The sequence below is a fragment of the Balaenoptera borealis genome (genome assembly GCF_965194805.1).
Source record: "Balaenoptera borealis genome assembly, chromosome: 2".
Taxonomy (NCBI): Eukaryota; Metazoa; Chordata; class Mammalia; order Artiodactyla; family Balaenopteridae; genus Balaenoptera; species Balaenoptera borealis.
This window is the reverse complement of record NC_138867.1, coordinates 129,435,070-129,462,491: the sequence shown is the minus strand read 5'-3', so window position 1 is coordinate 129,462,491 and position 27,422 is coordinate 129,435,070. Positions and strand designations below refer to the sequence as shown.

Below are 27,422 nucleotides of genomic sequence, written 5' to 3'. Positions count from 1 at the left end.
CTCCCTCATTTCATTCCCCCAAATCCCTTTCCTAAATCTCAAATCTAGTGGATCCTACTATTCTGTGAACTTCTCTGGGCTCACGATGATGTAGTCATCCATTCAGCCAGCCAAGCAGCCAGCCAGCCATTCATCATTCAACAAACATTTATAAGTACTTATCATATACTTAACATTTATGAGTACTTATCATATGCCACATGAGTACTTATCATATGGCATGCTAGCTGCTAGTAATATAGCAGGGGAAAAAAGGGGATGAACCCCATCCCCATGGGCTTTTGATTCTAATTACGGAGATAAGCAATAAACAGATGAAGAAAGTGACAGGAGGCTCATAAGGCACAAGAGAGACACTTTCAGAGGGTAGCTGCCCTTGTGAGGAGGGGGCATTTGAGCTGAGATCTGAGGAGCTGGTCATGTGGAAAGTGGGCAGGAGAGCATCACAGGCAGGAGGAGCTAGATGAGACCAAGTCTCAGGGTGGGAAAGAGCTTGCAGTGACCTGAGGTGTTGCCACATGGTCAGTGCATGGTGAGCATTGGTGGGAATGAAGTTGAAGAGATGGGTTGGGTGTATCATGGGGGTCTCATAGCTTGGATGACTGTGTTATTTGAGGCCCAAATTTAGATGCTCTTGAGAGTGAGAGAGGCACTAAAAATAGTTAATTGATGATAAGTGATCCACAAAGGTAAAAATCAAGACTGTCCTGGGCTAACCAGGAAGTAGAGTCATCCTAATGATAAGCCTTGATAATACGTTTAGGTTCTAATCCAAGTGCAGTGAGAAGTGATTGAAGGGTTTCAAACAGAGAAGTGACCCTTCTTGTGTCTCAGGAGGCTTGTTTTTGAAGCTCTAGAGAAAGTCAGTTGAAGGGGGCAGGAGCAGTTGAGGGAGACCAGTGAGAATTCATCTAAGCTGGAGGTAGTGGTGATGAGATCTTGAGGTGATGGTGAAGATGAACAAGTGGACATATCTGTGACAGGTTTTGCTTGGAAATAAATGGGAGTCGGTGGTGGATTGGATATGAGGAGAGAGAGAAAAGAGAAGAATCAGGACCACTCCCAGGTTCCTGGCTCCAGTAAAGTCTGGATGGTAGGGCCATTTATGAGACTGGAAGGACTTGGGGTGGGGGAGGGACAGGTTTATGGGGTAAAATGAGGGCTCTGCTTAGCATATGTTACCTTTCAGGTGTCCATGAAATATCTAAGTAGAGGTGTCCAATAGGCAGCTGGGAATGGAAGTCTGCAGCTCAGAGGACAGGTGTGGGCTAATGTAGAGGGTCCTCAAAGCCAAGGGCATGGGTGTGATTGTCTAGGGAGGCAACAGCTTCCTGACCTCTGTATACTGGCCCAGACAATCACTCAGTAACTATTGGCATCATCACTCTCTCTTGCATTTGTCCTGTATTTCTGCTTCCGTTCACTGGGAGGCACTATAGGCCAGCAAAGAAACAGGCTATGAACACAAGAAGAAGTTCAGATTCTGCTCTGGCCTTACCTGCTGTATGACCTTGGGCAAGTCACTTGACCTCTTTGAGACTCAGTTATATCTTTTGTAAAATAGGACACTTCAGGGTACTTACCTCATAAGAAAGATAAACTATGATCATGCATTTAAAGCATTCAAAAGTGACTGGCACACAGTTTGTACTCAGTTAATATTAGTTATATATTATTCTTAGTAGTAATATTATTACTGTTGCTATTTATATCTCATCAGTGTTATGCACAATTCCCAGCAGCAGGTGTAATATTGCACCTTTCTCCCGCACTCAAAGCGAATCCACATGAACAAGATATTACCGTAGGGAAAACTGTGAAGACCCTGCTGACAGCTGAGAAAGTGATAACGTTACTGAGGAGAGGAAGGAAAGCTTCCTCCTTGCTAAGTCCAGACAGAAAGTTGCAGAGATGCTTGGTGAAATGTGCAAGGGAAAGGCATTTCTAATTTACAGTCTTTCCTTGCTTAAGTGAGGTCACGTTGCTTCAAACCTGCAGTGGCTTTTCGGGCCTGACTTAAATCCAACCTCGTGCTCCTCAGCCCATCAGCAACGGCCTGGGCTTCCCTCTCTGCTCACCTCTGGCCCTCGGCCCTGCCCGCTCCTCCAGCAGCTGTGGTCCCTTCCTGCTGTGTTGAGCATTCTTTCCCACTAGAGGGCCTGACGCTTGCTGTTCCCTGTCTGTCACCTCTTCTCCACACCTCTCTTTTCTCCTGATCATAGCAGAGGGCCTGGCCCATACAAGGCGCTCAATAAATATTTGTTGGCTGAGCTGAAGAAGACATGCCCACCCCGACCCCGACCCCAGTCACATAGTAAAGAGGAGTAAGAGAACCTCCTTAGGCTGACAGGGGCCATGAAGGGTGTACCCTAGAATCACTAGGAGACCTTTGATGACCCTCCTAAGGAAAGAGACAGAATGAGAGAAGCTCAAGAGGGAGGAGGCCACGTGTGGCTGGAGAGGCTTAGGACGGGCTCAGAGAAGTGTCAGATGGAAGGTGGAGTTAAGTTTTACCACCCACACCGGGGATGTGGGATGTAACTCCCTCCACAGAGCCCTCAGCGCTTTTGGAGTTACGATTTTCCCTTTCAAATGCGACAACACGCTGAGCCTGCCCTGGGGCAGAGGGACGTGGCTCCCGGGGAGGCCCCGACAGCGCGGTCCTATGGTAATTCGGTGCCCGCTTCGCCCACAGGTGTCAGACAGCGGCACCCCGCCCCTCTCATCTTCCACGTCGGTCAGGGTCCACGTCAGGGAGCAGAGCCACTACCCACCCTCCGCCCTCCCACTGGAGATCTTCATCACCATCGGGGAGGAGGAGTTCCAGGGCGGCATGGTGGGCAAAATCCACGCCACAGACCGAGACCCACAGGACACGCTGACCTACAGCCTGGCAGGAGAGGAGAGCCTGGGCAGGCGCTTCACAGTGGGCGCGTCTGATGGCAAGATCATCGCCGCCCAGGGGCTGCCTCGGGGCCGCTACACGTTCAACGTCATGGTTAGCGATGGGACCTTCTCCACCACTGCCGGGGTCCACGTCCACGTGTGGCATGTGGGGCGGGAGGCTCTGCAGCAGACCGTGTGGATGGGCTTCCACCAGCTCACCCCAGAGGAGCTGGTGAGTGACCACTGGAGGAACCTGCAGAGGTTCCTCAGCAACAGGCTGGACATCAAACGAGCCAACATCCACCTGGCCAGCCTGCAGCCTGCAGAGGCCAAGGCTGGGGTGGACGTGCTCCTGGTCTTTGAGGGGCATTCGGGGACCTTCTCCAAGCTCCAGGAGCTGGCATCCATCATCACTCACTCAGCCAAGGAGATGGAACACTCGGTGGGAATTCAGATGAGGTCAGCCATGGCTGTGGTGCCCTGCCAGGGGCCAACCTGCCAGGGACAAATCTGCCAAGAGACCGTGCACCTGGACCCCAGGGTTGGGCCCACGTACAGCACAGCCAGGCTCAGCATCCTGACCCCGCGGCACCGCCTGGAGAGGAACTGCTCCTGTAACGGTGAGGAATGGGACTTCCCCAGGACAACCAGCGCTGATGGCCCAGCCAAACTGACTCCGGGGATGGAGATCCCAGCTGGGGGCTCTCTGGGGTAGTTAGAGGGACATTTTAACAGGGTTAAAGAGCAGGGACCACCATGAGACAGGTGCGGCCTCACAAAATCTAGTCATGGAATAGCACCCTAGCTCTGGTCACTTTTTGGAACTTTGAAAATAATGGTAAGAATTCAAGAGGCAGTTCAGCATCACAGCTGAAAGCATAGACTATGGCATCAAGTTGCCTGGGTTCAAATCCCAGCTATGCCACTAGCTAGCCAGGTGACCTTAGGAAAATTATTTAACCTCTCTGTGCCTTTGCACTGTTGTAGGGATTAAATGAGAATTAAATATGAAGTGCTTGCTTAGAAAAGCGCCTGACCTATAGAAGGTGGTCAGTTAACCCGAGTTACTAGCACTACTACTATTATTACTATAGCCTGATAGTTTTAACCTCAACGTTTAGACTGAGCAGCTCAGGTTCAAACCCCAGCTCTGTCATTTACGAGCTGTGTAACTTTGGGTGGATTTCTAAAACCCTCTGAGCTTTTTCCTCATCTTTGAAATAATGAAGATAGTATCATCTGCCTCCTTGAGTTGGTTTGGGGAGTAAATTACTTCATGGATATGAAAGCATTTTAACCCCTAGCTGTCTCACACTAAGCACCCCATCAGTGGTGGCTGCCATTCACACGGTGGGAGTTGTGGCTATAAGGACTCTGCTATGTGCCACTCTCTGTGTGTATGTTACCTAAACTCATCACCACAACCTTAGGAAGCAGGATCATTAGCTCCATCTACAGTTGAAACAGGTATGGGGATTGTATTGGTTTGCTTGAAACTGTACAGCCTCCAGTGAAGGGCTGGTTATTCAAATACCTGTGTCCCACTCTAAAGCCTGAGCTCTTCTCCAAACTCTTTAGGAACTTGGTGTTCTGGCAGGACTTACCCCAGTGCCCCTGGCATTAGGACCAATGCCCTGGATCAGCTCAGGTGCATTTGCAAAAGGGGAATGACATCACCCCCGCCCCCTTGCCCCCTGCCTGGCCTGGCCTAGGGGTCCATCCAGATTGCATTAGGGAAATTCTAGGAAGACTTGTGGACTTTCTCCAGGGACCTCTGGATTTAGGCTAGGTGAGCTACTCTAGGGGTATGGGGTGGGCTGGGGCGGCAGGTGTTCCCTTCTTGTGTCTCTTACCCTGGAGTGGTCTGCAGGGAAAGCTGTGATGGCTGAAGGTTCTCTCGTGACCCCCTGGCATCAGATAGCAGAGGTTCTAAAATTCAAGATTATGCAAAATCACCTGGGGAGCATGTTTATAAAGTGACCTGCTCCTGGCTGTCACCTCCGGAGTTTTTTATTTAGAAGGTCTTGGGTGACGCCTGGAATTGGCATTTTTAGCCAGCACCTCAAGCATTTCTGAAGCAGGTGGGCCAAGGGCTGCACTTTGAGAAATACTAGGTAGGCTGGCTCACCTAACACCAGAATCACTTGGAAAGAAGTTTGGTTTCTGTTTGTTTGTTTGAACATTTTAGTGAAACAGGACATACAGAAAGGTCCATGTATCATAAGTGTACAGCTCAACAAGTGTTCAGAAATCAAATACACCGGTGTAACCAGCCTAGATCAAGGTAATCACCTAGATCAAGGACCAGAACATGATCAGCATCTCAGAAACCTCCCTTGGGCTCTCTTCCAGTTGCTACACCCATCATGGGGAGATTTTTAAAATACAGATACCCAAGTGCCACCAGAACTACAGAATCTTACTCACTAAGGGTAGAGACTAGCTTTCTGTATTTTAAAAGACTCTTCAGCTGATGCTGATACTCAGCCAGGTTTGGGGATTCTTGATCTAGATCATCTGCAATATCCCATCCAACAATGACCTACCGGAATGGAATTGCCAGCATCAGAGCGTTTTAGACATACGGTATGACAGCATCTTAGGATCTTGTAATCCCATGGGCCTCACTTTCTGGTTCTTCCTCCTCCTTTTGGCCTGTGTTCCCTCTCTTCAACAATCCTCTTCCCTAGGAATCTGGAGCCTGTACTGCTCACCCTTTCTCCTGACAACTGATAAGCTTATTCACACTGAGGTTTTAGGGATTTAATAACTAAACTCACTTCTGAGGAGGGTGGATTAAAAAAAAAAAAATCTGGGGTGGGCATGGCTTAATATAACACAGCATGTCCCAACGGAGTTTCCACAGAATGCTATTTCCAAGGGCTAAGGGTACGTAGTCCACACTAGAGGGTCCTGTGGTCAAATAAGCTTGAACAACTCAAGTTTAGGTGAAGTCTCAGACTCCTCACTGTGCAATTCTGCATTAGCAATTGCTATGGAGGATGGAGCATATGGAAGTTCTGGTCACACAATTTATCACTACCTTCTTCCTTTACCACAGAAGTCTCTCAACTTCTCAGTAGCATTTTGTGTGGGAAGTGCTTACCCAAATGATTACACTCCTGATGATGAAGAAGATGTCTTGAGGCAAAAAGCCCTCGTGGTGTCCCTGAAATCACACATATATGCAAAATCCTCTCCAACTTGACCTCCTTCTTCCCCAAGTGATGTCAGAAATCACATGGAAAATATGGAGGATAGAAGTTTTGACTTCTGCACACTTGACTGATGACCTTTCTGGCTTGATTCTTGCTTTCTTATTGGTTTGAGTTCATAGTTTCTGATCCAGGCCAGGACCCAAGGCGAGGGTCCCTGGGGCCAGAGGAAGGTGTGCAGGGTGATGGCCCCTGTCTAACTGTGACCCTGGACAAGTAACCCCACAGCCTCATTTCATCTGTAAAATGGAAGCAATGACCTTGCTTGCCACCCAAGGGTTGAATGAGACAAAGTCAGTTCCAGGGCTCCGTGGGGACCACTTTGTGTGGAGGTGACAGTGCCTCTGGTTGCTTTCACAGGTAGTGGCGCGAGGTTCAGCGGTCAGAGCTTCGGGCGGTACATTCTCCCAGAGGCTCAGAACTGGCACATCCGTTTCCGCCTGAAAACACTCCAGTCACAGGCCATTCTCCTGTTCAGCAATAAGACAGTGTGTCTCTCCCTGAAGGTAAGGCACTGCCAGCCTGAGAGATTTCCTGTGGGCGTGCCAGGCTGGGGAGATGGGGCGGCATAGGGGTGGCCAAGAAGGCTCACTTCTGCAAAGAAACCCCTGCGTGGTTTTCAGGGGTACTGGGTGTGACTCTTAGTTAGAACACGAGACTTTCCAGCCATGACGGCCAAAGCCTCCCCACCTGGCAATACATGTCCAAGTACAACAGAGGTCAGGCTGTTCTGTGGGATGACAGAGAGCCTCTGAAGATAGAAAGAGAGATGGGTAAGGCCACCTAGACCTGGTTGATGCTTTTATCATTTTTGCTGAGTAACAGACCAGTGTTTCCCAAGATGGGTGGAAGCCTGGGGTACATTAAGGTACGTGGAATCCACATGGAGGAAAATGAATTTCCTTTCAAGGGTCTTTTAGTCCTTCTGATTACGTCTTGTAGAAAGTCTCAGAGTACCTGCCTGATTTTAACATCTCTATCACAAGTGTCCATCTCCCATTTTGACAAAGAGAAAGCAGACTTTGGCAGTTAGTTAGAATTTAATCCATTCAACAAATATTTATGGAGCATCTACTATGCAACAGGCACTCTTCCAGGTGCTTGGGTCTCATCAGTGAAAAAGACAAAAACCCCTCTTAGAGCTTTCATCCTATGGTGGGAGACTGACAATAAACATAAAAATAATAAATCAGAAAATTATAGAGTTTGTTCAAATGTGATAAGTGCTTTGGGTTAAAAGAAAAAAAAAGGTTAAGGGGGATCAGGAATGTGGGAAGTTGCAATTTTATTTTTTTTTAATTTTTATTTTTTTTAAACAAAAGAGAGAATTTTATTGGCTCATGTAATGGAAGAGTCCAAGGATTGACCTCAGGCCTGGGTAGATCCAGGTGTTCAAAGTATATCAACAGGATCCTTTTCCTTCCCGCTGTCAGATCTGCTTTTGTTCAGAAGACCACAAATATCCCCCCAAGTGATGGCAAAGGTGGTCCCAGCAGCCCAGGCTTTCATTCTGCCACCGAGCCAGCCCAGCAGAAAGGGAGCATCTCTTTCCAACAGCAGTAAAAGTCCCACCTCAGACATTGATTGGCAGGTCTGAGTCATGTGACTATCCCCAAGGCTGCCAGGGAGAGGGGCCAGCCTTTCCAGAACAACGTAGACTAAGTTGAGAAGGAGGGGGAGTGTCCCAAAAGGAAAAGAAGAATGAGGGGCACAGTAACAACTATTGTCCACCCCTAGCCTTGTGGACCTGTCCACCTGCAACGCGGAGCCCTGCAGCAGCAACTTCGCGGAGGTCAGCTGCTCAGAGAGCAGGGTGGTGTGCAGGAGAGGCAGCCTGCAGAATATTTCTCTTCTAGAGTCACAGTCCTTTTGTGCTTTTAAAGCTCTCAAATAAATCATAAGCCTGGAGGTTATGATTTTCATGGACAGTCTTCTTTATATTTTCCCTTTTCTGCTATATTATTCTAAATTCTGAAAATAGCTTTATGGGGTTCTTTTTAATAAAAATGACAGATACTTATTGTAATAAATTAAAATGCTATAGGGAAATATACTGAAGAGAGCCAGTTGTTCATGTCAGGTGCCTGTGACCAGCACATGTGCATGGCTGAGCTCCCATTTTCGAATCCCTGCTCAGGCACTCGGTCCTTTGGGCCAGAGCCTCAATCTCACTACATCTCGATTTATTCATCTATGAAAATGGGACTCATCCTTTTAGAGTGGTCATAAGAAAGTACTGAGCCCTTGTTGTGCCAGACACCTTATTGCCTGTGTTATAGCATTTAGTCCTCGAAAGAGCCTTGTAAGGTGGTGACTGTCATCATCCTTGTCCTACAGATGAAGAAACTGAGGTCTTCTGCCAGTGTTCAGTAGGTGTTCTGTAGGAGTTGTTCCACATATAGATGTAGTTTTGATGTATTTGTGGGGAGGAAGGTGATCTCCACGTCTTACTCCTCCACCATCTTGAAGGTGCCTGGTACATTCTGTATTATAGCTGCTTTTCTCCCTCAATGAAGACGAGCCTCTAACTGCTATGTTGTCTACCAAGCCAGAGTGGAGGAGATCATGCTTGCATTCTGCCCTTTTGTGGGAAGTTGCAATTTTAAATAAGGTGGTTAGGCAAGGCTTCATTGAGGTGATAATTGAACAATAATTTGAAGGGGGTGAGGTAGTTAGCCACGTAGACTTCTGGGGGAACAGCATTCTAGGTAGAGGGTATAGTCATTGGCAGGATATTGCTTGGCATGTTTAAGGAATAGCTCAGACGTCAATATGACTTGAGTGAAGTGACAAGGGGACAGTAGTAGCAGGAGTTGAGGTCAGAGATGTAATAGGATGGGGTCATATCTATAAAGGTCTCATAGGCTATTTAAGGGCTTTGAGTTTTATTCTGAGCAAAGTGGGGGGCATTAGAAGGTTTTGAGCAGAGAATTAACATGGTGTGACATATGCAAAAAGGGTCCTCATGGCTACTGTGTTGAGAATAGATTTTAGAGGAACAAGGATGGAAGTGGAAAGACCCAGCCAAAAGGCAGTAATTCTGGTGAGAGCTGATGGCAGTTTAGATCAGGGGAATGACAGTGGAACTGGGAAAAAGAGTTCAGATTCTGGAGAGATTTTGAAGGTAAGGTCAACAGGACTTCCTGATGAACTGAATGAGGGCTGGGAAAGAAAGCAAGGAGTAAGATATTGACCTGAGCAACCTGAAGGAATGGAGTTGCTGCCAACAGACCCGGGCAAGGATACAGGTGGAGCAGGTTGAGGAAGGGGGATGACCAGGAGTTCCGTTTTGGACATATGAGCTTGAGATGACTATTAGACCTACTAGTGGAGCTGGACAAACAAAATCTAGCGAGAAAGGTCTGGGCTGGAGATGAAGATCTGGGATTCTTCCACATATACATAGTATTCAAAGCCATGAGACTGGGGAGATCACCAAAGAGTGTAGACTGAAAAGAGAGTAGACTAAGGATTTATCCCTGAGATACTCCCAACACTGAGAGGTTGGGGAAGAGGAGGATCCAATAAAGGAGAATGAAAAGATACAACCAGTGATGTTGGAGAAAAACCAAGAGAGCATTGTATCTGGGAAGCCATATGAGGGATGTGTATCAAGAAGGAAGCAGTGATCAGCTGCGTAATATGCTGCTGAGAGGTCAAGTAAGATGGGAAGTGATATCAATCATTGAATTTGGCAACACAAAGGACGCTGAGTGCCCTGACACCAGTGGTTTCAGTGTCATGGTGGGTGGGGGTAGAATTTTGCTGCAAAGGGAAAGCAAAGAAAGAAAGTGCTATCTGGCAGGAAAAGTGGGTTCAAGAAAACTTTTTTTTTTTTAAAGATTAGAACAATAACAGCATGTTTGTATGATGACTGGGATGATCCAGTAGAGAGTGAACAAAGATGTAGGAAGGAGAAAGGAGAGTCAGTGCCATCTTGTCCTTTAGGAGGTAAGGGGGGTGGGGTGGGATCTAGTGCATGAATGGAGAGATTGGCTTTGGACAACGTGGACAGATATGATGGTGAGAGTGCCTGGAAGTTTCCATCTGATTGCTGAGAGCGAGGATGGGGAGAGAGGCATTAAGGGTCTGAGGAGAGAGAAGTTGTGAAAATAGTCATCTGAGAGAGTGAGGGGACTAAGCAAGATAGTACGATCATTGGGTAGCATGAAGGGTTCATTTGAGACTCATGGTCATGAAATTAAAGGGAGACCAATAAGCAAAAGCTGTGTGTTTTTCTCCAGCCATGTTCAGCTCCGTGATACTTATATATAGAGGGAGAGTTGGATTTTACCGGATTTGTGTATTTGCCAAGTGAGTTCTACCAAGTAAAACAGGGACAGGAATTTGGTTATGGAATTTAAGATTGGTAAGGAGAGGAATGAGGACATTACAGAGGGGAGAGACAGTGAAAAGATGGAGGGATCAACAGATCTGTGGTCCTAGGTAAGTGAAAGGAGTGATTTAATGACAATGTTTTGTATAAGTTGTACTTATTTTTGTCATTGTCTTTTCTTAATGGCAAGTTATATTGGTTTTCTATTTACTGTAATAATACTGTTTTCTTTTTAAGGAAATAAAGGTATAGGTAGAATTCAACCAGGGCAAAAATCAGGAAGATGGTGTACAAATGTCCAACTTCTGGAAAACACTGGGTTAGATCTTCACATTTCACCCAGAGAAAGCACTACCTAACCCAGAGTGACAGGAAAACTATTTGGCCACAAGTAGTCCCACTTCTTGAGGGTGAGGGGAACTAAAATGTTCTAACCCAGTGATTCTCAGACTTTTTGATTTTGGGACTTTTTGTACTCTTAAAAATAATCGAGGATCATCGGGAAGTTTTGTTTATGTGGGTAATAGCTATTGGCATTTTCATTATTAGAAATTAAAACCGAGAAGTTTTAAAATAACAAGAAACCCATTACATGTTAACATAAACCCATTACATGTTTCCATATTTTTAGGAAAAATTGTTCCATTTTCCATATTAAAAAAAGAGTGGCATTGTTTTACATTTTTGCAAATTTCTCTTGCATCTGGCTTAATAGAAGCTAGCTGGCTCGTACCTACTTCTGCCTTTATCTGTTGTGATGGCGTATGTCTAGAGATCACCACTGTATATTTGTGACAGAATCAGAGTAGAAGAGGCAAATAATGTCTTGGATTATTATGAAAATAGTTTCACCTTGTAGATGCCCTGAAATCATCTTAGAGACCCACTTCAAGAACTGTTGAACTGTTGAGTAAGGGAGTTGGGGTGAGAGGGAGATTTCTGGTATCCCTGAAGGCGGAGGAGTATAGAATACTGGAGAGGCCTGTGAAGAATCCAAAAGACAGGGTCTTGATCAGCAAGGCATCTCTGGGCCTCAGTTTCCTCATCTCTGAAATGGAGATATCATCCCTGCCCAGGCCATCCCATGGAGAGCGGCGAAGGCCAAATGAGACCATAGAAGAGCACTTTGAGGGTTTCTACACTCTATAAATACAATGTCTAAAACAGCCTTGAAAATCACCAAACACTACCCCTCCTACCTGTGAAAATAAACTAACATTCTTTGCACTGGCAGCTTCTGAGCAGGGATTTTTATAAATACTTCTTGGCTTTGCTGATGGCCATTTGGATTTTCTTTACAGCTGGTCGATGGAGTGCTCCAGCTGGAATACCACTGCCCAGGTGGCTTCTACAGAAACCTTTCCTCCCGGTCTCGTGTGAATGACCAAGAGTGGCACTCCGTTCTGGTGGAGGAGACAGACACTTCCGTTCACCTGTCGGTTGACAGTGTAGCCAACACCTCCCTTGCGCTCCCAGAGAACTGCTGGAGTCTGAGGCCTGAAAGGGACCTCTTTCTGGGTGGCCTCGTCCTCCTGCATTCTTTCCCAAATGTCTCCCAGGGCTTCGAAGGCTGCCTGGATGCTGTCATGATCAACGGAGAGGCGCTGGAGCTGCTGGCCCATGGCAAGAAGGTGGCGGGCATGCTGGAGAGGCGGGCCCTCACCCAGTGTTGCCTCCACAGTGACCAGTGCAGCCAGAACCCGTGTCTCAACGGTGGGAAGTGCTCACAGACCCGCGGGGCAGGTAAGGCTAGGGCTGACCCTGAGGCTTATCCCAGGAGGCTCTACAGAGGACCCTGCCAGGTTGAACTAGCAATCGTGTATCACCGTAGAGTTTACCAAGCAGATTCCTCCACCACAGTCCCATGAGGGAGGGAGCGAGGTGGGGGGGAGCGGGGAAGAGAGCCATTAAAGCTCCATTTTACAGCTCAGGAAACCACTGGGCTACGTAAGGGATACCCAGAGAGGTAAAGGAACTCACCCAGGGTCACAGGGCTGTTAAGCGAGAGGCATGCTCAGGGTGCAGATCTCAGTGGAAATATCCCCCCTCTTCCCCTTACTGTCTGGTGAGTAACGAGTTGGGATCTGCTAGGTTTACACCAGGGGAGGCCAGGAGTCTTCTTTCTCCCTCAACAAGAGCTATCTTTCTTTCTCCTTTATTTTTTGGATGGGGGAAGTGTACAAATGGGGACCTCTGATGTAGAAGGCTGAAGTCATCACACATCTCAGTGTCATCACTGGTGCGCGCTAAGTTTCTCTCTCTCTCTTTTTTATTAAAAAAATTTATTAATTTTATTTATTTTATTTTTGGCTGCGTTGGGTCTTCGTTGCTGTGTGCGGGCTTTCTCTAGTTGTGACAAGTGGGGGCTACTCCTCGTTGCAGTGCACGGGCTTCTCATTGTGGTGGCTTCTCTTGTTGCGGAGCAGAGGGTCTAGGTGTGCAGGCCTCAGTAGTTGTGGTTCGCGGGCTCTAGAACGCAGGCTCAGTAGTTGTGGCGCACGGGCTTAGTTGCTCCGCGGCATGCGGGATCCTCCGGGACCAGGATTCTAACCCGTGTCCCCTGCATTAGCAGGCGGACTCTTAACCACTGCGCCACCAGGGAAGCCCAGTTTCTCTTTCTTATTACCCTTTATACTCCACTGCCTTCTCCCTTCCTCAAACCCATAGGCAAACATTTAAAGTTTTAAAATGAGTTCTTCCAAAATGTAAGAACTGTTTGTCACATGCTTCAATTTCTAACTTATATAACTGGTATATCATGTTTTACACTTTTCCATCCACGCTGCCACGAGTAATTCTTATTCGTTGCTTTTAATTGTGGCTCAATACTCCAAGGTGTGCATGCGCTTACCTTTCCCCTCTGGACTCTCCCAGCAATGGACATCCCACCCCCGTCAACAATGCTGCACTGAACATCCTCCCACGTCATCTTACAAACCTATGTGAGAACTTTTCACACATACACACATACATACGCACCACCCGGAGATGGAATTCACATACCCAGAATATGCAAATAGTTACTTTGACTAAATCGGGTCAGACTGCTGTCCAGCATGGCCGCAGCAGTCTGTACTTCCAGCAGCAAGTGTGTGAGATTCCGAGGCACCTACATCTCTGTCAACACTTGGCATTCTCCCATTTTCTAATCTTTGCCTGGCAAATAATACTGTCATTTCTACCTAGGATACCCAAGGAGTCCATCACTTCTGCGTCCCCACCGCCATTGGTCTGACCCCAGCCCCCATCACCTCTCTTATTTTCTTCTGCACCAGCCACCTCCCTGCTCTCCTGCTTCTCTCCCTCCACTAGCATCTTCCAGCAGGGCACCAGAGACATCTTTATACAATGTAGATATGAGCACAGCGCTTTCCTGCTTGGAATCTTGCAGTGGCTTCCCCTTGCTGTTCAGATGGAGTCCCAATTCCTAATTCCTGTCTGTGGCTCCTATGCCCTGGCCCCTCCCACCTGCTGGTCCACCCTGGTGACATGCCACACCCTCTCCTCCAAACCTTTGCACATGTTCTCCTCTGCCTGAAACATCATCATCTTTGCCCCTCTATCTTTTTGCCTGGCTAATTTTTACTCATCCTTCAGGTCTCAACTAAAATATCACCTCCTCCAGGAAACCTCCCCTGGTGCCTAGTTTAGGCTAACTCCTTCCCCCAATGCTTCCCTTCAATAAAACTAATTTTTATGATAATTACTAATATACTGATGTTATCTATAACTGTCTCAGTTTGAACCCCCAAATTGCCATTTGCTTGCTGTGTGACCTTGAGCAAATGTCATGCATTCCCTGAGCCTCATTTCCTGACCTGCCATCAACTTGTACCTGTCCCTGATGAGGACAATATCAGTAACCAATCTCAGGGCTGTCGGGAGGATCAAATGAGCTAATACATGAAGATTCTTAGAACAACTATTACAATAAATAGTGTTGTCTAGGATGACGATACCCATTATTATCCTTTAGATGCCTATTCTCTGTGGTCTGTAAGTTATCTGAGGGCAGGGATCCAATCTTCTTGTCCAGCAGGGCACCAGTGCCTACCATGGTGCATGTGGCACAGAGAGGCACTCAATAACTAAGTGTGAACAATGGGATCTGCAAACACACGAGGTCCCCCTCCATCCTGGAGGAGCTGTCCCCTGGGGCTACTGGACCAGCGTGCTCTCTCATGGCCCTGCCCTTCTCCCCAGGCTACGTCTGCACGTGCCCCTCACAGTTCTCCGGGAGGCACTGTGAACAAAGGAAGGAGAACTGCACTTCGATGCCCTGCCTGGAAGGTGGAACTTGCATCTCTTCCCCCGAAGAAGCCCCCTGTATCTGCCCTCACCCCTACATGGGAGACAGGTAAGCACAGGAGAGGTCCCCTGCCATTGCTTCCTCTCCCTGAGTGTGGCACCACTGGGGGATGACCTCTGCACTCTGACCCCTAGAGAGGCCAATGGGCAGCCAGGGGCTGAGTGCTCTGGTTACCTGGCTTCTTGGCCTTTTCCACGTGTCAAGGTTTCTCCCTCCCACCACCTGCATCAGAACACCCTGGAAGGGGAGGTGCTCTTTAAAAAGACAGATTTCCCAAGCGCTATTCTGAACCTACTGAGTTGGACTCACTAGGCTGGGGCCAAGGAATCTGCACTTCCTACCAGATCCTCGGGCAGTTCTGATCTTTGCTGAAGTCTGAAAGTAGCTAAAGTTCTTATTCTCTTGCTCTGGACCATGACTTTCCAGAAAGCGGCCTGGGGGTAATGATTCCACTTGATACAGGCACTGCTGTGGGTCTCAAACCCCACCACTAGCTACCTGTGCCTTGTATTATGCTGGCTTGGGGGGGTTGTAAGGGAAGGAGAATCATCCCTAGAATCCTAGATGTAAAGAGGCTTTGGCAATTCTCTCATTTTATGGCTCCCCAACTTGGAAACCTTTAAAAATCATGAGGGAGACTTGTGAAAAATACAGATTCCTGGACCAACTAAACTGGAATCTCCAAGGAAGGAGGCCAAGGATTCTATTTATAACAAGCTCCCAAGGGACCCCCTTGCTGTCAGTGGGTGCATAAGAGATTCAATGATATAGTCCATCCACCCAATTTACAGATGAGGAAACTGAGGCCCAGAGAAGGAAAGGGCTTGTCCAAGGCTCCCCCTTGTGTTTAAGATCCAAGTCCTTTCTCTCAGCACCTGGCATTTCCAGCCCCACTGTGCGCCTCACTCTGCAGCAGGGGATTCTCTCCATCCAGTAGATGTGTTAGGGCAGGGGTCCCCAACGGTCGGCCAAGGACCGGTCCGAGGCCTGTTAGGAACCGGGCCACACAGCAGGGGGTTAGTGGCGAGTGAGTGAGCGAAGCTTCATCTGCTGCTCCCGATCGCTCCCCATCGTTCACATTACTGCCTGAACCACCCCCTCCCCACACCGGTCCACGGAAAAATTGTCTTCCACTCACGTGGGATGGAGGGAGCCCTTCCCAATGTCCCTCAAAAGTATGCTAATGCATATATATGGAACAACAAAAAAAAAAATGGTACTGATGAACCTAGTTGCAGGGCAGGAACAAAGAGGTAGACATAGAAAATGGACTTGAAGACATGGAGTGGGAGGGCGAAGCCGGGGCAAAATGAGAGTAGCATCAACAAATATACACTACCGAATGTAAAATAGTTGGCTGGTGGGAAGCAACAGCATAGCACAGGGAGATCAGCTGGGTGCTTTGCGATGACCTAGAGGGGTGGGATAGGGAGGACAGGAGGGAGGCTCAAGAGGGAGAGGATATGGGGACATGTATAAGCATATGGCTGATTCACTTTGTTGTGCCACAGAAACTAACACAGTACTGTGAAGCAATTATACTCCAATAAAGTTCTATTAAAAAAAAAAAAAGTAGGTAAAGCTGACTATAGAAGTCTCCTAGGAGCCTCACACCAATGAAAGCCAAGCTGAAGGTGACCTGAGAGGTCATATGGTTCTAGGTGTTCTCTCTGAGAAAGGTGTCCCATGTAAGGTCTGTGTGGAGCCATGCTGGGTTCCCGCAACCTCCTGGTGAGGGACAGAGGGAACACTGGCGCCTGGTTGCCATTGCTGGGTGACTGCTGACTTGTATCTGGGACCCTGACCCGAAGGACAGCTAGGTTGCCGGCTGCCTCTACCGCAGTATATGATTGGAAATTTGACCTCAGTTGTAGGCAGTGTATCCAATGCCTAGATCTCACGGGTGGAACATAATGGACTTGCCCAGAGCCTAGATTCAAATGGTCATGAACAAGGGTATTGCTGAGTCTCATGCCTCACTGGTAGAGGATGATGTGAAACTGAAGTTGATGTGTTGATATGTGTGATAATTACTTTTTTTTTTTTTTTTGGTGGGAAATTGGAGAGGCAGGCTTGAGTGCAGGGGTTTTTATCCCATACATCTTTTAAGAGGGGACATGGAAAGGGCAGTATAGTGACTCAGTCCCCTGACTACTTCTCTGTGTCTGCAGGTGTGAAATGGAATCAAGGGGCTGCTCAGAAGGACACTGTCTTGTCACCCCTGAGATCAAAAGGGGGGACTGGGGACAGCAGGAGATTCTGATCATCATAGTGGTCCTACTGGTCATCGTCATAGTCTCTGCTGGGCTTCTCTTCTACTGCCGCCGTTGCAAGTCCCACAAGCCCGTGGCCATGGAAGACCCAGACCTCCTGGCCAGGAGTGTTGGTGTTGACACCCAAGCCACACCTGCCATTGAGCTCAACCCCCTGAGCACAAGCATCTGCAACAACCTGAACCAAGTGGAGCCCAGCAAGACCTCAGCTCCAAATGAACTCGTCACTTTTGGACCCAGCTCTAAGCAACGGCCAATGGTCTGCAGCGTGCCTCCCAGGCTTCCGCCAGTGGTGGTCTCTTCCCACTCTGACAATGAGGCCATCATTAAGAGGACCTGGTCAGGCGAGGAGATGGGTCAGTACAGCCACAGGCCTTTAGCCTCTGGGATTGATGGAACAGGGTAATAGACTGAAACACTCCCTTATCTGAGCCACCATCCAGCCCATGAAGGGATGTGGTCAAGGTCACAGGGCACTAGTGGGCTGGACCAGATCCCAGGCCTCTGGACTCAGAGTCTGGGCCTCATTCCACTGTACCATGATCTACTCCTCTAAATTCCAAGACATTCCACAGGATTGATGTCCATGGCAGAAACCTGTAGACCCTGGATGGGGTGGGTAGGATCCCTGAGGTGAAAAGGGGGCTTCTGTATATTTATGCGTTTCTGGAAAGGGAAAGAGAGGCAGTCGTCCAAGCTTCTGGTCGCCCAGTCTAGAGGTACAGCAGCCTTGGGCCAGACCTGGCTGACCCAGAGGAGGGACCTTCACCCCCTCTCATCTTTGGCTCAAAAGGAGGTGAATTTGTAAAGCACTTTATATTTTCTGGCTTATTCAGTAATAGTCAAAACAAGTATTTGCTCTTTCTGCCAGTAGGGTAATTGGGACCCATAAAGACACAGTGACTTATTCTAACTCACCCAACTATTCAGTAGCAGGGACAGAGGTAGGACCAAGGATGCCTGATCTCCAACCTTCCAAGCCACATCTCATTTAATCACCCTCTGTAATAGATGTCATCACACCTCCTAGTCCAAAATATGTTTGTTTCCTTCAATTAAGGAGACAAAACTCACCAGTAGGACTTGGGACAGAGCTGCTGTCTCCAGGAATGGGGGTGGGACGCACGGAGCCATTCAGATTCTTCCCTTATTCACTGACCCTTGGATCAGCGGCACAAATTTACAAGATGGGCTGGCTTTGAGTTAAACCTCTGGCTTTGAACTTGGCCCCACTGGATTCTAGATATTAATCTAAGCTGCCAGAGACAACACACACAGACGGGCCACATACCCACTGACTCCTCGGCCCATCTCTACCACATGCTAAGTCATGCAGAGCAGCTCTAAGGCCAGCTGGAACTTTCACCAGGGAAACTCAGAGCTCACCCTATCTTGCTGTTCCCTTTCAGTGTACCCAGGTGGAGCCACAGTCTGGCCCCCAACTTACTCCAGGAAGGAACGCTGGGAATACCCCCACTCCGAAGGGACCCCCGGCCCTCTGCCGCCATCGCCTCGCTGCCACCGGAACCCAGCTGTGATGCCGGACCCCACTGGCCTCTACGGGGGCTTCCCCTTCCCACTGGAGATGGGAAACAAGCGAGCACCCCTCCCACCCTGTTACAGCAACCAGAACCTGGAAGATCTGATCCCCCCACGGCCCCCCAGTCCCCGGGAGCACCTGCTGGCCCCCTGTCTCAACGAGTACACAGCTATCAGCTACTACCACTCGCAGTTCCAGCAGGGAGCGGGAGGGCCAGGGCCCTGCCGGGCAGAAGGGGGCTGCAAGGGGGTGAGCATGCGCCTCAGCCGGGCCGGGCCCTCTTACGCCGACTGCGAGGTGGGGGGCGGGCATCCCACGGGCCGGGGCCAGCCCCCGGCCCCCCCCAGCTATGAGGGCTCTGACATGGTGGAGAGTGATTATGGGAGCTGCGAGGAGGTCATGTTCTAGCTGTCCTCAGACGGAGGCAAGGGGGAGGCCGAGGACTTGGCGCCTTCCCCTGTCTGGCGGGGAGCGAGTTGAGCGTGGCTGGGAAAGTGGGAGGGAAGCCCCCATACCCAGTCCGGGCTGCCACATCTTGAAATGTGCTCTTCCAGACCCCCAGCTAGTCCCTGAGGATGAAGGGAAGCTGAGGGTACAGCTCCAGAAACAGGACTAGGGCCCCCAGCAGAAAGGGTGTGCACAGAGCCGTTACCCTGGAAACCCCAGGAAAAACTGACTCCTGGGATGGGTAAGAGGCAGTGTGCGGCTCCCTGACAGTCCCCAGGGAGTCAGGGCCTGAACGGGCCTGTCTGGCACGTTCTTAGACCTGCCCGTTGCTGCACTCTGCAGGCTGAGGTGGGATCATGCCTCACAGGCAAGCACCACACCTGCTGAGAGAGGAGGTCCAAGGTCACCGACCCTGCAGGGCAACAGGGTGTCCTCCTAGGGGCTGAGAGGTGAGCAGCAGGGGAGCAGCTACCACATGTCACTTGTGCGCCCTGCCTGCCTCGCTCACATGCTCGCTGCAGAGTCTGCTCCACGTCAGGCACCGAGCTAGGCACCGGGCATAAGACAGTGAACCATGGCGACAAGGGTTCCCGAGGAGCATCACTTGGCCTCAGTCTCCTGGGGGTCCCACTCCGCTAATCTAATTCCAAGCACCTTGAGCCTCCTCTTTAAGTCTGACGTAAAGCCTGACTTTCTACCAGCCAGGGCCTGCCAGGATCTGTGCAGCCCCTGAAACGTCTTTGTTAAAGAATTCAGACCTCATGGAACTCTGGGTTCGTCAGCCCAAGTTTCGCAAGCACTTTGGGCAAAGGCAAGAAGGACATTATTCTTCATTTTTAAAAAAATTCTTAGGCACTTTTCAACCTTGCTGTCTGGATGTGTTGCCCCAAAGGGATTTTTCTTCCCTAGACACAAGGAAGTCAGAACTCCTATGCAGGGAAGGGTGGAGAAGCAGGGAGCCGGACATCAGGAGTGTCCTTTCCTGCCCCTCTGTTTCAGAGGCCTGCCAATCCAAGTGTTACCTGCAGCGACTCAACCCTATGCATGGAGGGTCATTGTGGGCACGTGTCTGCACGTGTGGGTGCTCACGTATAGTACGTGTGTACACATGTGCAGAACATATGTAGCCAGGAGTGGTAGGGACCAGAGACTTCTGGTGGCCTTGCCACTCCCTCGCCTGCCAATCCCTGTCTCCGGTCCACTGTCTTTTCATGTGTGTTGCTTCTGGAGACAAAAGTCTAAAGGAAGAGCAAGAGCCACTCTCACCCACAGGGCTGCTGCCTCCAGCAAGAGGGAGCTGTGTGGGTGACAGGGTGTTTGTGTGCATGTTTCATGGCTGTGCGGGCGACTGTGGGCGTGAGTGATGGGATGCCTGGTTTCATTGGTCATTTGTGGTTGTTGTTTTTTTTTTTAACAATAAAATATCTTTTTTACTGTTATTTTCCGTGTCACTTAGGCTGTTTGGTCAGGGGAAGGTCACAAAGGTCTACAGGCCCTTCCAAGCTGAGGTTCGTGGGATTTGGGGGCTGGAAGGGACCCCAGAGGTCATTAAGCACCATGATTCTCAAACCTTGCAAAATGGCCAAAATACAGATCTCTGAGGCCCACACATACAAAATCAGAACCTCTGGGAGAAGGGCCCAGGACACTATTTGGAAAAAAGGCCTCTAGTTCGGATACAACTGTGCATAGTTAGTGGACACGTCTGCTAAGCAGCAGGTGAATGAAAGGCCCTGGACAAGACTTCAGGACTGCTGACCGCCACCCCACCCCACCCCCGGCCAGCACCCTTGGCAACACATCGCACTGGTCAGGGAGAGGGGACAATATCGCAGGTCTTGGGAGGCCAGCCAACTGATGCCCAGAGTCAGCCTGTGGCGCTGCTCCACAGCTCGCCCCGAAGCCCAGCTGGACATGAATGTCACCAGGCAACCTGGTCCGTGCGGGCCTTGAGGCTACAACACCAAGACTGGACAGTCCAGTAGCTGCCGACAGGCTCCCAGTGCAGGTGGGCAGAGAAGGCACGTCCATGGGAGGCACCACAGCAGACCGTGGCTCTGGGGTCCGATGGGCTCGGTTCCAAACCTGCTGTGCTACACACTAACGTGGTCTCAGGCAGATATGACCAGGCCTCTCACTGTTCAGTAAAATGAAGAGTAAATAATATCCCTATTCTCAGGGATAAGTTCAAAGAGCTTATAGCAGCATAAACAATAACTGGTGACCATTATGCTAGGGAACAATACTGGGTAGCATACAAATAGGATTAACTTATCAGAACTGTGCGGGAAATCACAAATAATCTAGTCCAGTGTCGCCCAAATTTCTGTTGCTTTGCTTACCACTTTTATGATTTTTGTCCTGATAGAATAACACCTGTACTATTATTTACTTAATTTTTTTTAGTGTATTTAGATTTTAAAAAATGTTTTTATTCACCTTAAAAGGATAATATCCATAAAAGAAAAGATCTGAAAATTCCTATTTTTTGTAGCGCACATGAAGTTACATAAACATTCTGGTTTTCCAAATGACTGTCTAAGGCCCTCTAAATCATCTCTGGGAAACACGGATCTTGTCCATCTTTGTTCTCAATGTTCCTCACCCTGAGGCCTGCAGAGGAGAAGGGGTTTGTGCGAAGTTCCACAGGTAGAACTTCACAGCAGTGAGACCACATTCAGGTCGGACACCAGCCTTGGCATCTCCCTAAAATACCACATGCTCTTCTCCTGGATGGGGAGCCTCTCTCCACCCAGCCCACCTCTCTCCCCACCTGGCCCCTCCTTCCCTTTGTCCTCCTGAGCCTGCACCTTCACGGATCAGCCACTAGAGGGCTCTCTGGGACCAAGAAGCAGAGCCGCAGATGAGAAGGTTTTCAGGGAAATCCTTGCATCTCAAGGCACTGGGGTTCTGATTCCAAATGTCCTCAGTCTGACACAGCATGACAGTGGCAGAGAAAGGCAGAGACCCAGACCTCGGCCTCCTGACTTGACCCAGGTGGAAACACAGTTCATCATAATCATCCTCACCACCACTACTGGCACTTGCTATATGACAGGTGCTGTGCACGCACTTGGCATGTCTTATCTCATTTAATCCTCACCAAAAACCCATCATGTAAGTACTGCCATCTCTGTTTTACAGATGAAGGAACAGGGGGCATCCAGAAATTAAGTGGCTTGTAACTTACAGTAGTGACTCAAAGTGAAGTCACCCAGTTCATGAGTGACAGGGTCAGGATTCAATCCAGGGCTGCCGGACTCCAGAACTATACCTTACATTTGGGTTCATGAAACCAGTTATAAATACAGGATATCAGAAGACTGAAGAACAGCAGAAACTAGTCCAAGGATCCAACTGAGTTCAGAGGCCAAGAACGTCACTATAATTCTAAGTGGTGTTAACAGCTGGAATGTCTGCTCAACCCCAAGGCTCAACTCCAGACCACCCTTGTAATCCTGCATCCAGTTCTGAGGCTGGGCCTTAAGAGCAACACGGTAACCTTGGGCATTGCTAGAGGAGAGCAGCTAGGAAGGGGGCGGGGCTGGGGGGGGGCGGCGAGGGCTCACAACCATGTCCCACGGGGAAGGGCAGCCGTAATCCACCAGGGGCACCTGTAATCCACCAGGACCAATGGCAAGGGAATTGTGAGGCAGCTCCTCGGATGGACAGCCTGCACTGCTGCACCATCACACGGAGTTTCTCAAGGCCTTATGGAGAAGGTAGATACATCTTCCAGGAATCAGAGCAGTGCTCTGGAGGGACACACGTCAGGTCTTGGGGGTAGAGCCACAAAAAGTGAGTATCTGGGGGTGGAAGAAGGGCAGACAGAGCCAAACCACTCTCATGTGGACTGAAGATTATGGAGATTCTATAAGATAGAGGGGGAAAAAAGATACAGTATGTAAAGTTTTAAGATATGGAGTGACTTGCCCAGGGCCCACGCTGGTTCCGTAGAGAACAGCTGCCCCGTCCTCCTGGTGCTACACCATGAATGGGTGAAACGCCTGCCTGCGAAGACACAGGGCCCAGGTGAAGAAAAACAGCCCATGCTGCAGCATCTGAGGACAGGCTTTGGGAGTTCTCGGTGACTCTGCCAGCTCCACCTTGAGGAGAGGCACAGGCTGCGGCACCGAAAGAAGAGCAGGATCATTCTCAAGGACAGGGCTGGGGAATGACAAGCCTTTAGAATTTTCTCATGATTCCTCAACAGACCTACAAGGTCCAACCAAGGAAAGTGCTTGGTTAGATCGACAGGAAACTCAAAATAAATAGAGTGATGTCAACTCCTCACAGGCCAGGACACCATTCTCTCCTGAAGGAGATGACACTGAATTTAGTAACCAGCCAATTCCAGATACACGATTAGCCCCACAGACTGGCACTCAGCCCGATCCGATCAACACCACAATCAACTCATGATCTGGGGAAGTGGCCAAGTAGTCACGTCTCTCTAGCATCAGTAGCGAGGAGGCTAACCAGAGAAGCAGTGTTACAGCGTCACTGAGAAGGAAGCCATAAATTCTGACAGAAGCGGCCAGGGAAGGTTCTAGAGAGCAGCAGCCACTGGAGCGGGGTCTTAAAGTTGAGCTTCAGATTGAGTACAGGGAGAAGGGCCAGCTGGGCTAAGAAAACAGCCCAAAAGGAAGGCCTGAAGGTTGTCAGTATTTCAGCAGTGCTGGGTAGTTCTGATGGGTGGGAGTGGAGGGACTGTGGAGCACAGGGCGGGGAAAGCATCCTGGGGTCGGAAGGTGGGAGGAGCTAGGTGCCCAGACCAGGGCCTGGAGATATACTGTGTCCATCCAGGGATGTGAGGGGAGGAGTGACAGAATCAGGTAGCAGGGAAGTGAATCCTACGGGCAAAAACATGAGGTCTGGAGTCAGACAGACCTGGGTCCACCATTTAGAAAATGTGTGATCTTGGGGACTTCCCTGGAGGTTCAGTGGTTAGGACTCCGCGCTTCCACCGCAGGGAGCGTGTGTTCAATCCCTGGACGGGGAACTGAGATCCCGCATGCCGTGTGGTGTGGCCAAAAATAATAATAACGATAATAGAAAATGTGTTATCTTGGGCAAGTCATTTAACCTTCTATGCCTCAGTCTGAAAAGTGGGGATATTAGCAGCACCTTCCCTCACTGGATCTGAGCACCGAAGAAAATAATATAGGTAAAGTGCTTACTTAGCACGGTTGGCATAGTCAATGTTTAGAAGATGTTAGATATTTTATCACTGCTATTAAAGAGGCAGATCTTTTCGTAGTATCCATGACCACACACCTTTGTTCCATAGCCAAGACAAAAAGACATCCCTCCAGCTTGGGGTAGTTAGGGGCTAAGTGTACTAAGGCAGTGGTTCTTGATGGAGAGGGTGGTGATTTCCAAACATACCCCTGCCCCAACACACACACACACACACACACACACACACACACACACACACACACACGGACCTTTGACCATGTCTAGAGACACTTTGGGTTGTCATGACTGGCAGGGTGCAAGTGGCGTCCAGTGGGTAGACTAGGGATGCTGCTAATCACCCTACAGGGCACAAGACAGTCCCCACAGCAAAGAATGATCCAGCCCAAAATGAACATAATATCAAGGCTGAGAAACTCCGTCCTAAGGAAACATATGTGGCCTTTAGGTAACACGGTAGCAGCTGGGAACCTGGCCTGAGGCAAAAGTACACGCAGGCCAAGAATTGCAGTTACGGCATATGGTTTGCTCATTTATAAAAAGGCACCATTCTGGGGCTTCCCTGGTGGCGCAGTGGTTGAGAATCTGCCTGCCAATGCAGGGGACACGGATTCGAGCCCTGGTCTGGGAAGATCCCACATGCCGCGGAGCAACAAGGTCCGTGAGCCACAATTACTGAGCCTGCGCATCTGGAGCCTGTGCTCCGCAACAAGAGAGGCCACGATAACGAGAGGCCCGCGCACTGCGATGAAGAGTGGCCCCCACTGCCGCAACTAGAGAAAGCCCTCGCACAGAAACGAAGACCCAACACAGCCATAAATAAATAAATAAATAAACCCAAAGTTTAAAAAAAAAAAAAGTTGTGCCATTTAAAAAAAAAAAAAAAAAAAGGCACCATTCTGGATCCTACATTTGTCAGAGTAAATATCAGGGTGAGTGAAAAACAAAAAACAATTCATGTATATATTATGTATAATATATATATAATATAAATATTCCATGACCAAGTGGGATTTATTCTAGGTAAGCTAGGCTGGTTCAATATTCAAAGATGAATCCATTTAATCTACCATATTGACCAGTGAAAACAGAAAAAATTTAAGATTATAGCAATTGACGCAGAAAAAGCATTCAACAAAATTAAGCCATTCAGTGTTTTCAAGAAAAATCTCTCAGTACAGGAATAGAGGGGAACTTCTATAAAAATCTTACAGTTGGCATCATATTGAAAGGTGAAAGACTGAAGGCTTTCCCTGTAAGATCAGGGACAAGGCTAGGATGTCACTGGAACCACTCTTTTTTAACACAGTACTGAAAGTTCTAGCCAGTGCAATAAGACAAAAAAAAAAAAAAAAAGGTATATAGATCAGAAAAGAAGTACAACTACTTCTATTTGTAGACAACATGTGCTATCTACACAGAAAATCCCAAGAATTTTAACCAAAAACTCATAGAACTACAAAGTGAGTGCAGAAAGGTCATAAGACAGGTTTAACACTCAAAAATAAATTTCATTTCTATATACTAACAATGAACATGTGGAAACTGAAATAAAAAACACATTACCATTTACAATTGCTCCAAAGAAAATTAAATACTTAGGTATAAATCTAACAAAACATTTACAAGATCTGATAAATGGCTAAAATAAAAAATAACATCACCAACCAAATGCTGGCAAGAATGCAAAGAAACTGGATCATTCACACATTGCTGACAGAAATGTAAAATGGTACAGTCACTCTGGAAAATGGTTTGCAAAATACTTTTAACACTAAAAACGGGCTTGCCATACAACCCAGCAATTGTACTCCTGACATAACATCCCAGAGAAATAAAAACTTATCTTCATAAAGAAACTTGTACATGAGTATTCACAGCAGATTTATTTGTAATAGCCAGACCTGGAAGCTATGCAAATTTCCTTCAATGGGTAAATGGATAAACTGTGGTACATCCATGCCACGGAATACTACTCAGCAATGAAAAGGAATGAACGCTTCATACATGCACCAACATGAATGATCCTCAAGGAAATTACGCTGAGTGAAAGAAGCCAAACTCAAAAGGACACATAGAGTATAATTACATTTATAGAACATTCATGAAATAACAATGACAGAGATGAAGGACAAACAGATTAGTGGTTGCCAGGGGTTAGGGGATGTTGGGAAGGTGCAGGGCATGGATGTGTCTGTAAAGGGGTAGCATGAAGGAGTCTTGTGGTGATGGTACAGTTAAGCATCTTGATTGTGGTAGAAGAAGCCACACGTGATAAAACTGCTTTGAGCTACACAAACACACATACACGAACATGCACACACTCAAACGAGTGCATATATAACTGGAGGAACAAGAATGAGCTCGATGGATTGTGCTAATGTCAATTTCCTGGTTTTGATAATGTACTATAGTTTTCAAGCTGTCAACACTGGGAGAGACTGGGTGAAAGGTGCACTGGATCTCCCTATTTCTCTGCACCTTCCTGTGAATCTATGACTACTTCAAAATAAAAAGCTTAATTTTTTTAAAAACCAAATTTTAAAGGAGGAAAATTATTTGAATGAATACCTTACTAAAGAAGATAGACCAGGGGACCAGGGAACCAAGGAATCAGGGAACTTGGGAACCAAGAAAAGAAGGAAAATGGTCAGCTTGATGAAGAGGAAGGTGAAGGAGGAGGAGACGAGGTGATCAAGATGCTGGTTACACGGAGTAACAAAACCAAGAAACAGAAAACAGCCCTGTGCTTGCTGCTGGGGAATGAAATACTACAACATGGACCTTGACAACATGATGCAAAATGAAAGAAGCCAGAAAAAAAGGTCACGTATTGCATGGTTCCATTTATATGAAATATCCAGAATAGGCAAATCCATAGAGACAGAAAGCAGATTAGTAGTTGCCAAGGGTTAGGAGGAGGGGGTGTATTAATCATGTTTTCTATTTTCTGTATTTTATGATGCTTTGACATCTTGGGGCCTTGTGGACCCAGAGGGGGATTGCCCCTCCCAGAGTCAGCTAACTCCTGGAGAAAGCAAACAGCTTGCCTGAGGACATCCCTTTGAAATGCAAATCAATCAGTCCTGAGTGCAAACCCCAACCCAACTCATTTAATCAGTCTGGAACACAGTCTCTGCCCTCAATCACCCCAGGACCAGTTATGGACAACTAGGGACCACCTCTACAGCCCAGGCTGCTCAAAGTGTTTACCTAC

At 48.2% G+C, this 27,422-nt stretch overlaps 2 protein-coding genes across 17 annotated transcripts in view; one reads left to right on the top strand and one right to left on the bottom strand.

Annotated features, from left to right (window-relative positions):
- Window positions 1-20,445, top strand: part of FAT2 (FAT atypical cadherin 2) — an 82,300-nt gene extending 61,855 nt beyond the window's left edge. For 5 of the 7 annotated variants that reach the window (XM_082379044.1, XM_082379042.1, XM_082379043.1 and 2 more), the window contains 6 exons: window positions 2,696-3,506; window positions 6,462-6,607; window positions 11,739-12,180; window positions 14,641-14,794; window positions 16,918-17,375; window positions 18,429-20,445. In XM_082379044.1, the coding sequence (XP_082235170.1) occupies window positions 2,696-3,506; window positions 6,462-6,607; window positions 11,739-12,180; window positions 14,641-14,794; window positions 16,918-17,375; window positions 18,429-18,967 (2,550 nt within the window). In that variant the 3' untranslated portion in view covers window positions 18,968-20,445. Of the gene's footprint in view, window positions 1-2,695; window positions 3,507-6,461; window positions 6,608-11,738; window positions 12,181-14,640; window positions 14,795-16,917; window positions 17,376-18,428 lie in introns of those variants that run through there. The other 2 variants (XM_082379046.1, XM_082379048.1) reach the window with 2 other exon arrangements.
- The window catches only part of SLC36A1 (solute carrier family 36 member 1), a 165,763-nt gene that overhangs the window by 78,260 nt on the left and 60,081 nt on the right, over window positions 1-27,422 (bottom strand). The window contains exon 11 of one of the 10 annotated variants that reach the window (XM_082379110.1): window positions 11,257-11,419. The exons of the other annotated variants lie outside the window; for them this stretch is intronic. Within the exon in view, the coding sequence (XP_082235236.1) occupies window positions 11,313-11,419 (107 nt within the window). The 3' untranslated portion in view covers window positions 11,257-11,312. Of the gene's footprint in view, window positions 1-11,256; window positions 11,420-27,422 lie in introns of those variants that run through there. 10 annotated transcript variants of the gene reach the window in all.